General features: G+C 33.6%; 1 protein-coding gene across 1 annotated transcript in view; it reads right to left on the reverse strand.

The window, feature by feature from the left end:
- The window catches only part of LOC141905652 (stabilizer of axonemal microtubules 1-like), a 102161-nt gene extending 89308 nt beyond the window's left edge, over positions 1-12853 (reverse strand). The window contains exon 1 of the mRNA XM_074794615.1: positions 12454-12853. Within this exon, the coding sequence (XP_074650716.1) occupies positions 12454-12635 (182 nt within the window). The 5' untranslated portion in view covers positions 12636-12853. The remainder of the gene's footprint in view (positions 1-12453) is intronic.
- Positions 12854-13180: the final 327 nt, after the last annotated feature.

A 13180-nucleotide genomic window follows, 5' to 3' on the forward strand; every position in this document is an offset into this window, starting at 1 on the left:
AAAAATTCATATTTAATGAAAAATGAACTAGAATAAGACAAATTAACTGATGAATTGAAACCAATGTTAAAAAGATCTGGTTTCAATATAACAGATAAAGGTATGGATTATTTAGTAGAAGGTTTGAAATATTTTAATGGTGATTATTATTGGGAATTGAAAGGCGACTATTATTTTAAGATTTCAAATATTAAAAGTACCGATAAAATAATAACACAATCAACTTCTAATTTATTAGAACAATCTAGAATTAAGAAAATCAATAATGATGTTATAACTGATGTTACACAAAAAGAAAGATCTGATAATTTAAAAGAATTTAAACAAAGAAATGCTAAATTTTTTAAGATAATTAATGAAAATTTAGAACCAGAAACAATTCCTAAAGAAGATAAAACTTCCAAAACTAGTAGACCTAATTCAAGAGAAGTTCAAACTGAAAAACTTTTACCGAAGGGATTACTTGATGCAACAGATCAAGAATTAGAAGATTTAGATATATTTTCTGATAAAGCAACTAGAGAGATTATTAGTATAAGAAATGCATCTGATAAAATTGCGCATGATAAAAGTATAAGAGATTTTAAAATTAGAACTTTAGAAAAAGAATTAACTGATAAAAATAAAGAAATAGAACAATTAAAATTAGATAGAGATAATAAAGTTATTGAAGAAATTGAATTTAAAAAAAGAAATACATATTTAGAAAAAGAAAAAGATGATTTAGAATATAACATAGAATTACAAAAAGAAGAAATTAAATTATTATTAAAATCATATGATTATAATATTAATAGATTAAAAGTTATTTTTAAAGATTTGTTGATAAAACCAGATTCTAAAATATCATTGAAAGATAGAATAAAATAGTTATTTAAATTAGAAGGAATAACAATTCTTTCAATTCTAACAGCTGTAACTATGTTATTTACAACAATTGGTTTAGCTATATCAAATGCTTTGAAATCTACTCCTACTCCCAATAAACCAGATAAACCACCGAGTAATAATTCTATACAAGATAAAGTTAAAGATGGTTTAAAGAAATTAGCAAAATATTTATGGGAACTATCTAACAAGAAAATTAATTTTAGAAAATTATTTGACGCCTGGGAAAAAAATGTAGAATTTCTGAGCTAAGCTAATGTGGAATTGCAAATTTGAAATCGAAGTTTTAAGAAATTTGGGGAATGATGAGATTTGGCGATTGGGTAGATGATACAGGTCTTCGACTCTAGTAGTGGTTTAAATTTTTTTATTGAAAATTCTCAATAATTGATCGCGAATTTGCGACCGACTTCATTTACTTATGCCTCTAAGCTGGTCTGCAACTTCATTGCCTCCATGGATGAAGAAAGAGCTCTTCTGATGTCTGCTTCATCATGACTTCGAGCATATCGTGTGGCCTAGCCAGCCGGCCCGGTCCCCGGGCCCGGGCCACGGGTTTGGCTGTCACTCGATATCCTAGAGTCTTGAGTCTGAGTGGGTTGAAGTAGACATTGTCATTTAAAATAACATGCTTATGTTGTTCTGTATGAATTACCCGTGTGTCATGTATGTTGTATTATTTCATTTTAAAATTTGTATTTATTGAATTTGGGAATTTTATCCCGGAATATCAATGTAATAAGGATTGAATTGAATTGTCACCTTATACACATGCCATCAGAGGACACGGAGCCGTATATGACAGCTATGCTATTATAAATTGCTAATCTCACGAAACTTGCATACTCCTAATATCAAACATATTTTCACAAACGATTGAATATTGAAATTATATGTTTACACATTTTCATATTGACCGCTTGTAGCCGCTGATGAAATTCACGCCGGCCCTACACACATCCTAGATAGCTTCGTCATTCCACCGGCATGCCCACGTCAGGGTCTGACTTTTATATCAGACTTCCGCATCGTGTATACATCCGCCATTTAACCGAATAATCCGATTTACTTATCATTTCTATTTATGCCTGCCGCTTCTGATATAATCATACATCCTTTACTATTACAATACGTCTTCTAATGATATTCAATGCAATATAACATTTCGACGTTCAAATATAGGTCATTATATAATCACAGGAAGCCATTCTACATCTACGTCAATAATATTTTGCCAGATAGCTTGTTTGTGTACACATAAACCTGTGACGTTTTGCACATCGATTTACGGCTGTCGTTTGTAAAATGACGCTGAATGGTTAATATTGTTTAGGTTTCATAATGGTAACGTTTTATAAGGCGTCAAAAAAATCTGCTGCAGCTTTACCTGGAGTTATTGCATCAATTGTTGGTTTTATATTAAAATCTGCAGGTAATATTCTTAACTTTGCTGCTGAACATATTATTTTATTTTTAATTACAGTTGTAAGTGCTATTATTTTTGGGTTAGTAAACATGATATCAAAAAGATATCAAGAAAAAAATAATAAAAAATAAATAATTAATTTTTTTGTTTAATAAATGAGTGGGAGTTATATAAGTCCTTCTAAGATTTCTAGAATATCTAATGCTATTAAAGCAGAAAGATCACATCGTATAATTACTCATAACCCTTCAAATATTAATCCCGATGAAACTTTATACGTTAGAATCCCTCGATTAACACAAAATACTTTTTATGTTCCAAATAGTATTTATTTATCGGCCGATATAAAAGTAATCGGTAATTATAATAATTATGTTGTTGATAATGTTGGAAGATATTTGATTAAAAAGTTAACAATAAAGATTGGACCAGAAACAGTTTTCTCATTAGATGATTATAATTTATTTATGCATTATAAAGATTTATGGTTAACTAAAGAAAATAGAAATAATATGATATTCAAGGCATCCAATCGGAAAACCATAATAAATTAAGATCAGGAGCTAATGACGCAATAGTAACTCGTGCCACAGATAATTTGATTAAAAAGATTTATGGAAGCAAATATAAAATTCCATTAGATTTTGAATTGATAAATAATAATGCACCTTTATATAAATACGCAATTCAAGAAGATATTATATTTGAGAATATGATACAGTAACTGATGAAAATATTTCAAGTATAAATCAAACTCAATACAATCAAGGATTTTCATTATTATATGATTATATTGATAAATTTAAAACTGTAACTATTAATGCAATTGATGAAATAATTAATGAGAATATTAACTTCCCAAGAAGATCTATTAAAGGTATATTAATATTTTTTACCATTGCAACATATTCTAATGGCGCAATAAAGGTAGATAATTATTATAATCCTGAAATAACAAAAGTAGAAATAACTATCGAAGGAATAGCAAATAAAATATTTTGCCAAGGAATGAGAATGATAGATCAGTGGCCAGAAATTAGAAAACATTTTATGAATGAAAAAGTAAATTCATTTGAAAATTGTAATATTAATCAAATTGATTATTATACCGGCAATAAATATGCATTATGGTTAGATTTTAGAACAACAGAGGATAATTCATTACATGGTTCTGGGAAAAAACTACAGAACACTAAAGATGGAATACAATTATTCATGAAAAAGAAAAAAGGAAGCTTAAATTTTTAAAAAATACTAAAGAACAATATTTAAGAAATTTATATTACAACCCTGAGAGTTCGGTTGCTTATTCTTCTACTAAAAATATATGGCGTAAAGTAAAACAAGATAAATTAGATAAGATAATCCCACAAAATTTAGTTAAATATAAAGATATAAATGAATTTATGTTATAACAACCAACATATACAACACATAAAAAAATTGTTAGAAAATATAAAACTCGTAAAACTATGGTAAGTTATGTAGATCAACAGTGGCAAGGAGATTTAATTGATATGAAAAATGTTAAGAAAGATAATGATTATTATTGGTGGTTATTGAATATAATTGATATTTTTAGTCGTTATGTATGGAGCTTCCCACTTTATAGAAAAGATGCTGTACAAACATCAAATGTTTTAAGAAAATTTCTTTCGGATGATAAACTAAAACCAGAAAAAATACAATTTGATGATGGAAAAGAGTTTGATAATTCATTTGTTCATGAACTCTTAGATAATCATAATATTGAATATTTTTCAACAAAATCAGATAAAAAAGCAGCAGATTATTTAGTCATGACTGAAATAAATAAATGGATTGGATATTTATCGTTTCAATTAGGAGGATTTATGACATTATTATCAACTGGGGTTATAACATTTTCAAATATTGAAAGTAAAAATATTTCTATAATAAATGAGCGAGGTGAAAGAAGTGAAGGAATTAACTGTGAAGAAAAAACCGAGAACTCAGAAACAAATTGAATGGTCTCGGCAATTAGGAATTAAATCACAAGAATATAAAAAAGCTGTAAAAGAAAAAATAAATAATAAAAATGTTAATAAAAATGGTGAAAATATTGTTATTTCTACTCCTTCTGATAATAGAATATTTGATAAATATTTATATTTTACAGTTGGATTTGTAATTGTATTCATTTTGATTGGGTGTAATTGGTATAAGAAATCAAATAAAATTCATGATATTAATAATTCTGAAACAACTGCTATCAAAAATGAAAATAATTCTGAAATTCCAAAATTGATAATAAAAAAAATGGATTAATATTTTAGAAAAAAAGCAAAAAAAAAATAATTTTTTTTTAATTAATTGAATATCTCACTACTTTTGTCTATCACTGTGTGGGTGCCGTTTATGGCACCATCTATGCGGAGCAATTAAATTGTCCAGATAAGTCATTTCGGATTCTAGATATTCATTATTTTTATTAATTTATTTTTTTTAAATTTAATCAACAATTTCTAAATCATGATGGCCATCTTCATTTTTCCCATGATAGATTATTTTAAATCCTACTAAATCTTTCAATTCCTCAGTACTCAATGAAACCCATTTATCAGGTAAAAATACTTTAAATTCTCGCGATGTACTAACATTACAGTAGCTTAAATTAGCTGATACTTTCTCTCCATATTTAGTTTTTATCTTTTCTAATTTCAATATCTTATGTTCAATTTCTTTTGTAACATCAACTAACTTTTTTATTTCAAATTGTTTTTTTGTTGGTTTAATTCTGTTATTTATTGTTGCTAAGAATGCTTTTCTATCTCCCATTTATAAGGAAAAAAAATTGCTTGTGGTGATGAGTGGTGTCTCGTCCTCTCGTCCTCTGGTATGAAAGCCTACTTTCCCAATTACTACTAAACTCTTGAATTTCTTGTTTTTACTATAGGATATAGAAGATTTTGAAATAGTGGTCTGAGCTCTGACAGCCAATACAGCCAAAATAACAAATTTTGAAGTTTGGATGAAATTTCACAAATTATTTTTATCTTTTGCACATATAAGTCGTCTTGAGGCATTCATTGAGACCTAATTCGCTGATTTTAATCAGTTTCATGGTAGGATTTGGTAATATTTTTGCTTGTAGAAGGCTAGAATCGCAGATTTCGGTCAATTTTTAGGCATGAACCGTAAGATATTTTCTCGTAGGAGGCTCGGTCTAAGCTCATAAATTTATTTCATAAAGGCCATCGTTGCCCATGCAGAATAATCACATTAATTCAGCTTTCTTTGATTAAGTTATCTAGTTTGGCTGACTTTTTGGTGCCAGATACTGTCAGGAATTTAAGGGGTAGGGGAAATGCATATTTTCGTTGAAACCATGGCAACCGAAAGGACATTGTCAGAGGCCAGTTGTGATATTTTTCCTAACTAGTACTGGTGACAACTACGCTTGGTATATAAAATTCGTCCCGGCCGAAGGCCTGTGGACGCAGTAGGGTGCATTCGAATTAGGCCTTCAACGCAAGAAAACGCCAAATCTAAAGGTTTCAGCCAATTCGATGATGAAAATGGCATTTTTTTCAAAAAATGCTTAAAGATTGTGTTTCTGATTTTTATCCATAGCCATATATTTATATCCATCAGTGAAAAAAATCTATCAAGTATTCAGAAAATGTTGTATAATTGTTTTATTCATATTTTGAAATGAATGTTTGACAGAAAACTTGGATTTTGTCGCATACGCGCGATTTGTGCATTAGCATGTAATTCCATGTGTAATTGGCCGAGAGCTATTGTATTGCGTTGTATAACTAGGGTGTCTCCACTCTTTCTAAAACTGTACAAAAACTAATGCTATTCTTAAGTTTGGGTACTAGTCAGGCATCAGACCACAATTAGGTTAGTAGCTCGAAGATGCGTAGGGCCGGACCCCAAAAATAGTACCTAGAGTGAAGAAGAGGTCCCCCATAAATGTTGCCATAATTTCTGCAAATGGGATAGGTAACGAATTTCGGTTATATGTATGAAATCCATTGATCCTGAGAGACAGATTGATGATGAAATAAGGGATTCCCTGGACTTTTTTTGCTTGGAGTAAGGGTACCAAACACGGTGGGGGATTCCCTTAGATATTTGGCTCGGATGTACTGGCATACCTGTACTGGGATACCCCTCCTTTCTAAAGGTTTGATTATTTCAAAAGTTAGGTTGGGTATGTGGGGCGAAAACCACTTCAATGCGTAGCTAAGACGCTGGCCTATGAGCCATAAGCAGGATTTCCCCTGAATTTACGCGCTTATATATGAACTAAACTCTTGAATTTCTTGTTTTTACTATAGGATATAGAAGATTTTGGAATAGTGGTCTGAGCTCGAATTACGTTCGACTCAGAGAGAAAACAAACGACAGAAAAGTATCAGGTGATTATCGATAGCCTACTACGGTACACACAGTTGACAAACAGTGTTAGGCCTATGCCGGTTGGTGCGTACTGGGAATAAATATACCGGTTGGTCAGTTGGTTCGGTTGTGAAGTGTGGAAGCTAAGCAAGAAGAAAGCCTACCTACCGGTATTTATTTGTCTATATATATAGGCCTAATATATAGTACCCAATAGCATTTTAAGTACATAGTTGTTACCCGTATGTGACTGTACGGTGATCTCCCCAGGTTAACCGTACGTGAGTTCCCTACTTACGCCGTACGTGAGTTCCTAGTAGCCAATACCATTTTAAGTATATACGAAGTTGTTACCCGTACGTGACTGTACGGTGATATCCACAGGTTAACCGTTCGTGAGTTCCCTAAAAACGCCGTACGTGAGTTCCTAGGTCTATAATCTGCAAACGCGCATGCGTGAAAGAATAGAGTTTGGGTTAGGTGAGGCTAGGCTATTTATAAATCAAATTTCATCCACCCTGCAGTTACGTTCTGTGGCACAGTGGGTAAATCACCGGACTTCAACTGGATTTTTTTTCGTTTGGTTTCGAATCCCAATATTGCAAGTCTGAGCGTCAACGTACTCACATACGGCTAACCTGTAGAAATCACCGTACAGTCACGTACAGGTAACAACAGCGTTTTAAGTATTACGTGAGTACGACAAGCCTATGGGCGGCCATTCCCGCCAAAAATCAGCGTTTCGTCTATTTGTCTGTACTTTGACAAAATGTCATAGTACACCGCCAAAATGTGTAAGCGTAACGTCAAATTGTGTAATGCGGCTAAATAACACAGGGGGGCGAAACTGTACGGACAGTATTTTGTGGTATTTTTCTCGCTTTGCCATCATCTCAAGGTCGTCTCATTGAAATAATTTTGCGAGTATCAAATCGACAAATCGTATCATATTCCCTAAACCCAATAAATTTATTATGAATTTATTATTACTTAATTAGTTAACTCGGAACTCATAAACTCCAGATGTCGTCTCAGGTATGGAGGCCCTATATGGAAGCCCTGAGACGACACCTTGGGTTCATGAGCTCCCAAGTTCATAACTTCAGAGTTTATGATATTTCTTCACCCAGCACTGGCAGTGGTTGTCTCCACCAGTGATCTCCGTCGCTCTACGATCCTAGTGTAACCAACTGTGGTACAACTGTGGTACATCAGACACAAAGATTCTTGGTGAAGATATTTCGAGTTTATTTGGGCATGTACAACACTATGAAATTATGCGACATAAAGAATCCTATTATAAGGATGTTAAATCCGATTACGTCATGAATTAACTAAAAAAAGGATGTCCAGCATCAACCAAGACTGGTTGACTGTGCCCAATTCTGCACTGGCAGTCATATGAAGTCGACCGGTAACCAGTCTATCATCAGACATCAGCTTTCTTAATGGTTTATAGAAAATAAATAGATGTTTAAAAATGTCTCATAACGAGCGTTTGTTATCTTTTTCATCATTAAAACCCGAGCAGATTCATCGAGAGTCACCGGTTAATCGGAGTCACCCTTCCCTCTAGCCCGCGCACAGAAAATCCGAGCTACCTACCAGAGGAGGAACGGAAGCGCCCTTCAACATACCATTAATCGCTGGTTATTCAGTGTCGTCTGAGCCTGAGACGCGGGTCTTTGATAGGGCATCGTGTTTACATTCGACGTTTCGGTATCGCAGGCTTTTTTCATTAGACGAACTCATGAACTTGAGAACTCAGGAAGTTATGAACTCGGAACTCATGAACTCAAGATGTCGTCTCAGGGCTTCCATAGGTTTACGGCAAAGTATTTACTTCCGCTATTTTACCGTACATTATTACTATATATTATAGTATTAACTAACTAAAGTAACAATAAAATCATTTTATTGGGTTTAGGGAATATGATACGATTTGTCGATTTGATACTCGCAAAATTATTTCAATAAAACGACCTTGAGATGATCGCAATGCGAGAAAAATACCGCAAAATACTGTCCGTACAGTGTCGCCCTCCTGTGTTATTTAGCCGCATTACACAATTTGACGTTACGCTAACACATTTTGGCGGTGTACTATGACATTTTGTCGAAGTACAGAAAAATGGACGAAACGCTGATTTTTGGCGGGAATGGCCGCCCATACAAGCCTACCATGCCTATGTACTACAAACACAACTTTTTCCCTCTTGTCGGCCCTCCAGTGATGTTACTATAGGGCCTAACTGGTGCCATTATAACATGGATAGGATTTGGTCAGGACTAGCCTAAAGTCTAATTCAGTCTATGTACTAATTCACTCGATAGGCCTATTTTTAAAACAATACAGTGAAATATTCACACGCAGAAAGACTAATTGATTTGAGCCATGTGATTAAGTTTGGCCAGGCCTTCTCTGACCTGCTGACATTAATAGTCAAACCAAAACGTTCATGTGGTCACGGCTTGTATACCAGAAATCATTGTAGGCCTGTACATTTTGCTGTTCGTAGGTTTGGTATACCGATTTCTCCATTCTTGACTGATAAGTGTACGGTACAGCTGAACGCATTATACAATTGTTCCAATGGGAATAGGGCCTATTGATTGGGCTTATTATTTCCTGCTATAGAATACTGAAATAAACCTAATGTTCATTCAAATATCCAACATCGGTGAAAGTGTGATTACTGTATACATGTACTGTAGGTTTTCATGTTGTATGAATATTTTGCAGTTCAAATGGGTATGATACTGATTCCAATGTCAAACGCATGAAGTTAGATGGTCAAGGACCGTCAACACCAAGATATCTCTCTTCGACCGATGTTGTACCATAGAAGATCTGATTCTTTTAACTCAAGGAAAGTGATTCAACACGATCGACATAACACTGGAATAGGTTTGCAGTAACTAACGGTTCATTTCATTTAGTCCTATGTACTTTTTAGCCAATTTGGATTTGATTGTAATTGAAACTCTGGAACTGTTAACAAAAGACAAGTTGAAAAAACACAAGTTATGCTTGATTCTCATGTTCAAATTTAATTCAAATTCAAATTTATTTTATTACATCATATTTACAAAACATATCTTTGGTTCATACAGTAATAAAAATTAGAACAGAACAAATATTATTACAGAATTTCCAAAAAGGCAATGAATTTCTATAACTAAATGAACATTATTTTTCTAATAACTCGGATCAAGGGTGACTCTCCCGTTTATTAGGAAACACACGCAACTAGTGGAATAGGTTTGATTTACACACATGTTGCAGGTATCAATTGTTTATCACTATAGAATTTGTAATCCATAAAAGCCAAAATCAACATCAGCCGGAAACCCAGACCAGATCAATTCATAATTTATTGATCGAATCTACACTACAATATATGTATTTATTCAAATATTTCAATAAAAACATTAACTTCTTAAATCTATTCGAAATCATAGTACGTTCTTATCTGTAAATTCACTCAATCTATCGACTCAGCAGGTGCTTAAGATGAGTTCTTAATAGGACAGATCCATTTTTAAGCATGGTGATAATACAGTATCATGATGTTTGAATGCCATAATAAATGCCTGGTCAAATAAATTAATATTTGTGATTGTACGTCCGCGTATGTTCGGTTTCAAAGCTGAATCATATTTGACGTTTACACAGCATATTAGGTTCGAATCTGTCAATGCATTTATTCTATGTATCAATATTTCAATTTACTACAATTCCCATCATTCTGAATGGCTTTGCAGAAAACCCGTCATCGCTGCTTGGCAGCTATATTATAAACTTTGTTTACGAGTAAATATATATGTCATGTTCTGTTCCTCGTAGCTGAGACTGACAATAGAACTTAGGTCAAGGTCTTGTGGGTTTTGTAGGGTAATCAACCATGTTCCGAAACAGTGAATAAAGCGTGTAATTTATCGCACATTTTTTTCCAGACGAGTGCTAAGAGAGAACTAATGGGGCCTACCCCTGGATGAAAGTGGCGCTGCGAAGAAGATGCTATAGAAAGGGCCATCATCTGTGCCATAAAATAAACGCATCTCTATCCGTCCAACCATCGCTGATTTAAGCATTAGATAAATAATATTTTTGATGATTATCTATTTTATTGTTGAATAATATTACTAATGATAATATCCAATAAAGTATTGTATACGTATGACTTATAGTTTATCTCTGTCTACTGGATATCCACCGTGCAGTTTTATAAGGAGGAAACGTTGCTGATAGGTTTTTAAAACGTTTTTCATGTTTCTGTCATGTTTCAATAAAAGGAATGAATGGACGTTTCAAAATCGGTTAAGAATAACGTTATTGAAACGTTTCTACAAGGTTTTCAAGATTTTGACAAGGTTTCGTTAATATTGTGTAAAAACGTTTGTAAAACGTTGAAAAGTGTTCACAGAATAACATTTCCGAAACGTTTCAATAGAACGTTTCTAATACAAAACCGATACGTTTTCGAAACGTTTCTTGAATGCTTTTGTGTTAGCTTGTTATATTTTTTGCTTAGTTCTCAAAACATTTCGTTTCATTTCGTCGAGGTTACTTTTTAATCGTACCGTAAATACATTAACTTCGTAACGTATATTCCAATTTTTATTTGAACTTAATTGTTGTGGTTATATATTTATTTGGGATTTTCATTGAGAAATAAATTATAACTTTTCAACAATTAATTTCTTTTTTCGTCGAATTTTGTTGTGGCCAGATGGAAAACATAATAAACAACATATTCCACTACTTAAGACATTGTTAATTTCTACTGGTTTAAGACAATTCGTCTTTCACGAGTTTTGAAAGAAAAACACAATCGAGCTAAGTGAACTAAATTTAGAGGTTCTTAGAAATTCAAAAATCCTGTCACGTAATCGGACTCGAACCAAAGTCGACTTGCAGTTTGATATAAATTGAGAACTAAGAGATCCAACGAAAATTGTAAACGTGATCCTGAGCCATGCGATATAGACAATTCCGATGAGGTTTGCCAGGACGGTGTCTTTGAGACGATGTTGTGTCAACAGCGATCGACTGGCGTGCGTATTTGACCCGCAGATTTTGCTAACAAACACTTTTGTTAAACTGTTGAAAAGACAACTTGCTACGTTGGGGAGTCGTGTTAATTATCATCACAATACCGATACCGATACAAAAAGGTTATAATCATTTTAAATCTTAGATGCGGATTCAGACCAGTTACAAATATTTGCCACCTTTCATTTATCCCCGTCTACGGTTAGCAGGGTCGATGAAATGTACGCAAATTCCCATACCAAAGTTCTTTGCCTGCTTCAACAATATCGTTGGACGGAGTCCAATCTTGATAGACGGGACCATGTTCCCTCGGTAGATAAATCAGTTCCCACCTATCTAGCTACAAAGCTGTGGATCAGGGTCTAACCTTGCACTTTATTCCCAGCTGAACGAACATAGGGCAGAGAAATCATCGTCCGTAGTTCAGGTGTTGAAATTGCACCAGCTACATGCAGAGTAGTCTCACTCTGCCAAAATTGTTGTATGACCACTTTGGGGATATAGGAAATTGAAAGTCACCTTACCGAGTCGTATTTCACTTAATCCATATAGTAATCGGCAAAAATGCGAGTTAAGCGGAGTTGACTGTACAATTAGGGTTCTCTGCGAAGTAGCAGAAAACCCTAGTAATAAACACGATACCCCTATAAAAAGTCAGTCATTCAAAAAAAACACTCAATGAAATATATACAGCACTAAAAATTTATCCTACCGTGGTATTGTTTCTCCTTCAGATCGTTTCGGTTTGTCGATATCCAATGACTGGTTCACACTACTTTCAAATGTTTCTTTTTCACTGGCGCCGATCTCTGACAATGCGTTTTTGTCTCGATTGATGGGAGGCAAATTTGGTATGGAAGAAGGCTTGACGATCCTCTCCATCATCTTTGTCATTCCTCTGCGCGCGTTGTTTTCTCGTGTGTGAGTTCTTCGGCGATGATCTATTTGTCGTCTTTTCAACAGACGAACGTCTTTTCGATCCCATTTGAATTCAACTATTTACTAAATAACCGATTTCACGCATTTATAAGTCGCTTGAAGCTACGTATCAAATGAAATTCATTCAAGACTAACTATAAGAGCTTATCGTAACGAGCCTACAAACTGCGCCATATACGACACAAAGAACACTTGAAACAGCATAAAATCAGATCAGACTACAGCATTTTATCAGGGTTGCTACTGACGACTAATGTTTATATTCTATTCCTAGACTACAAATGGGGTGCTGCCATTTTTAATGATAAAAAATTTATAGCCATTGGTTAATCACGCCAAACCGAATATCGAGTGCGTTTGACTGGTTTTCAAGAGGGGATCATTTAACTATTAAATGTGACAACTATTAAACTATTATATGAGACAATCATAACAAGGTATCAAAGCAGAAAATATTTCAGTGTATACTACTAAAGCGCATCAAACTTATCTCACCATTG

This window comes from Tubulanus polymorphus, chromosome 5, assembly GCF_964204645.1.
Source record: "Tubulanus polymorphus chromosome 5, tnTubPoly1.2, whole genome shotgun sequence".
NCBI classification, from domain to species: domain Eukaryota; kingdom Metazoa; phylum Nemertea; class Palaeonemertea; order Tubulaniformes; family Tubulanidae; genus Tubulanus; species Tubulanus polymorphus.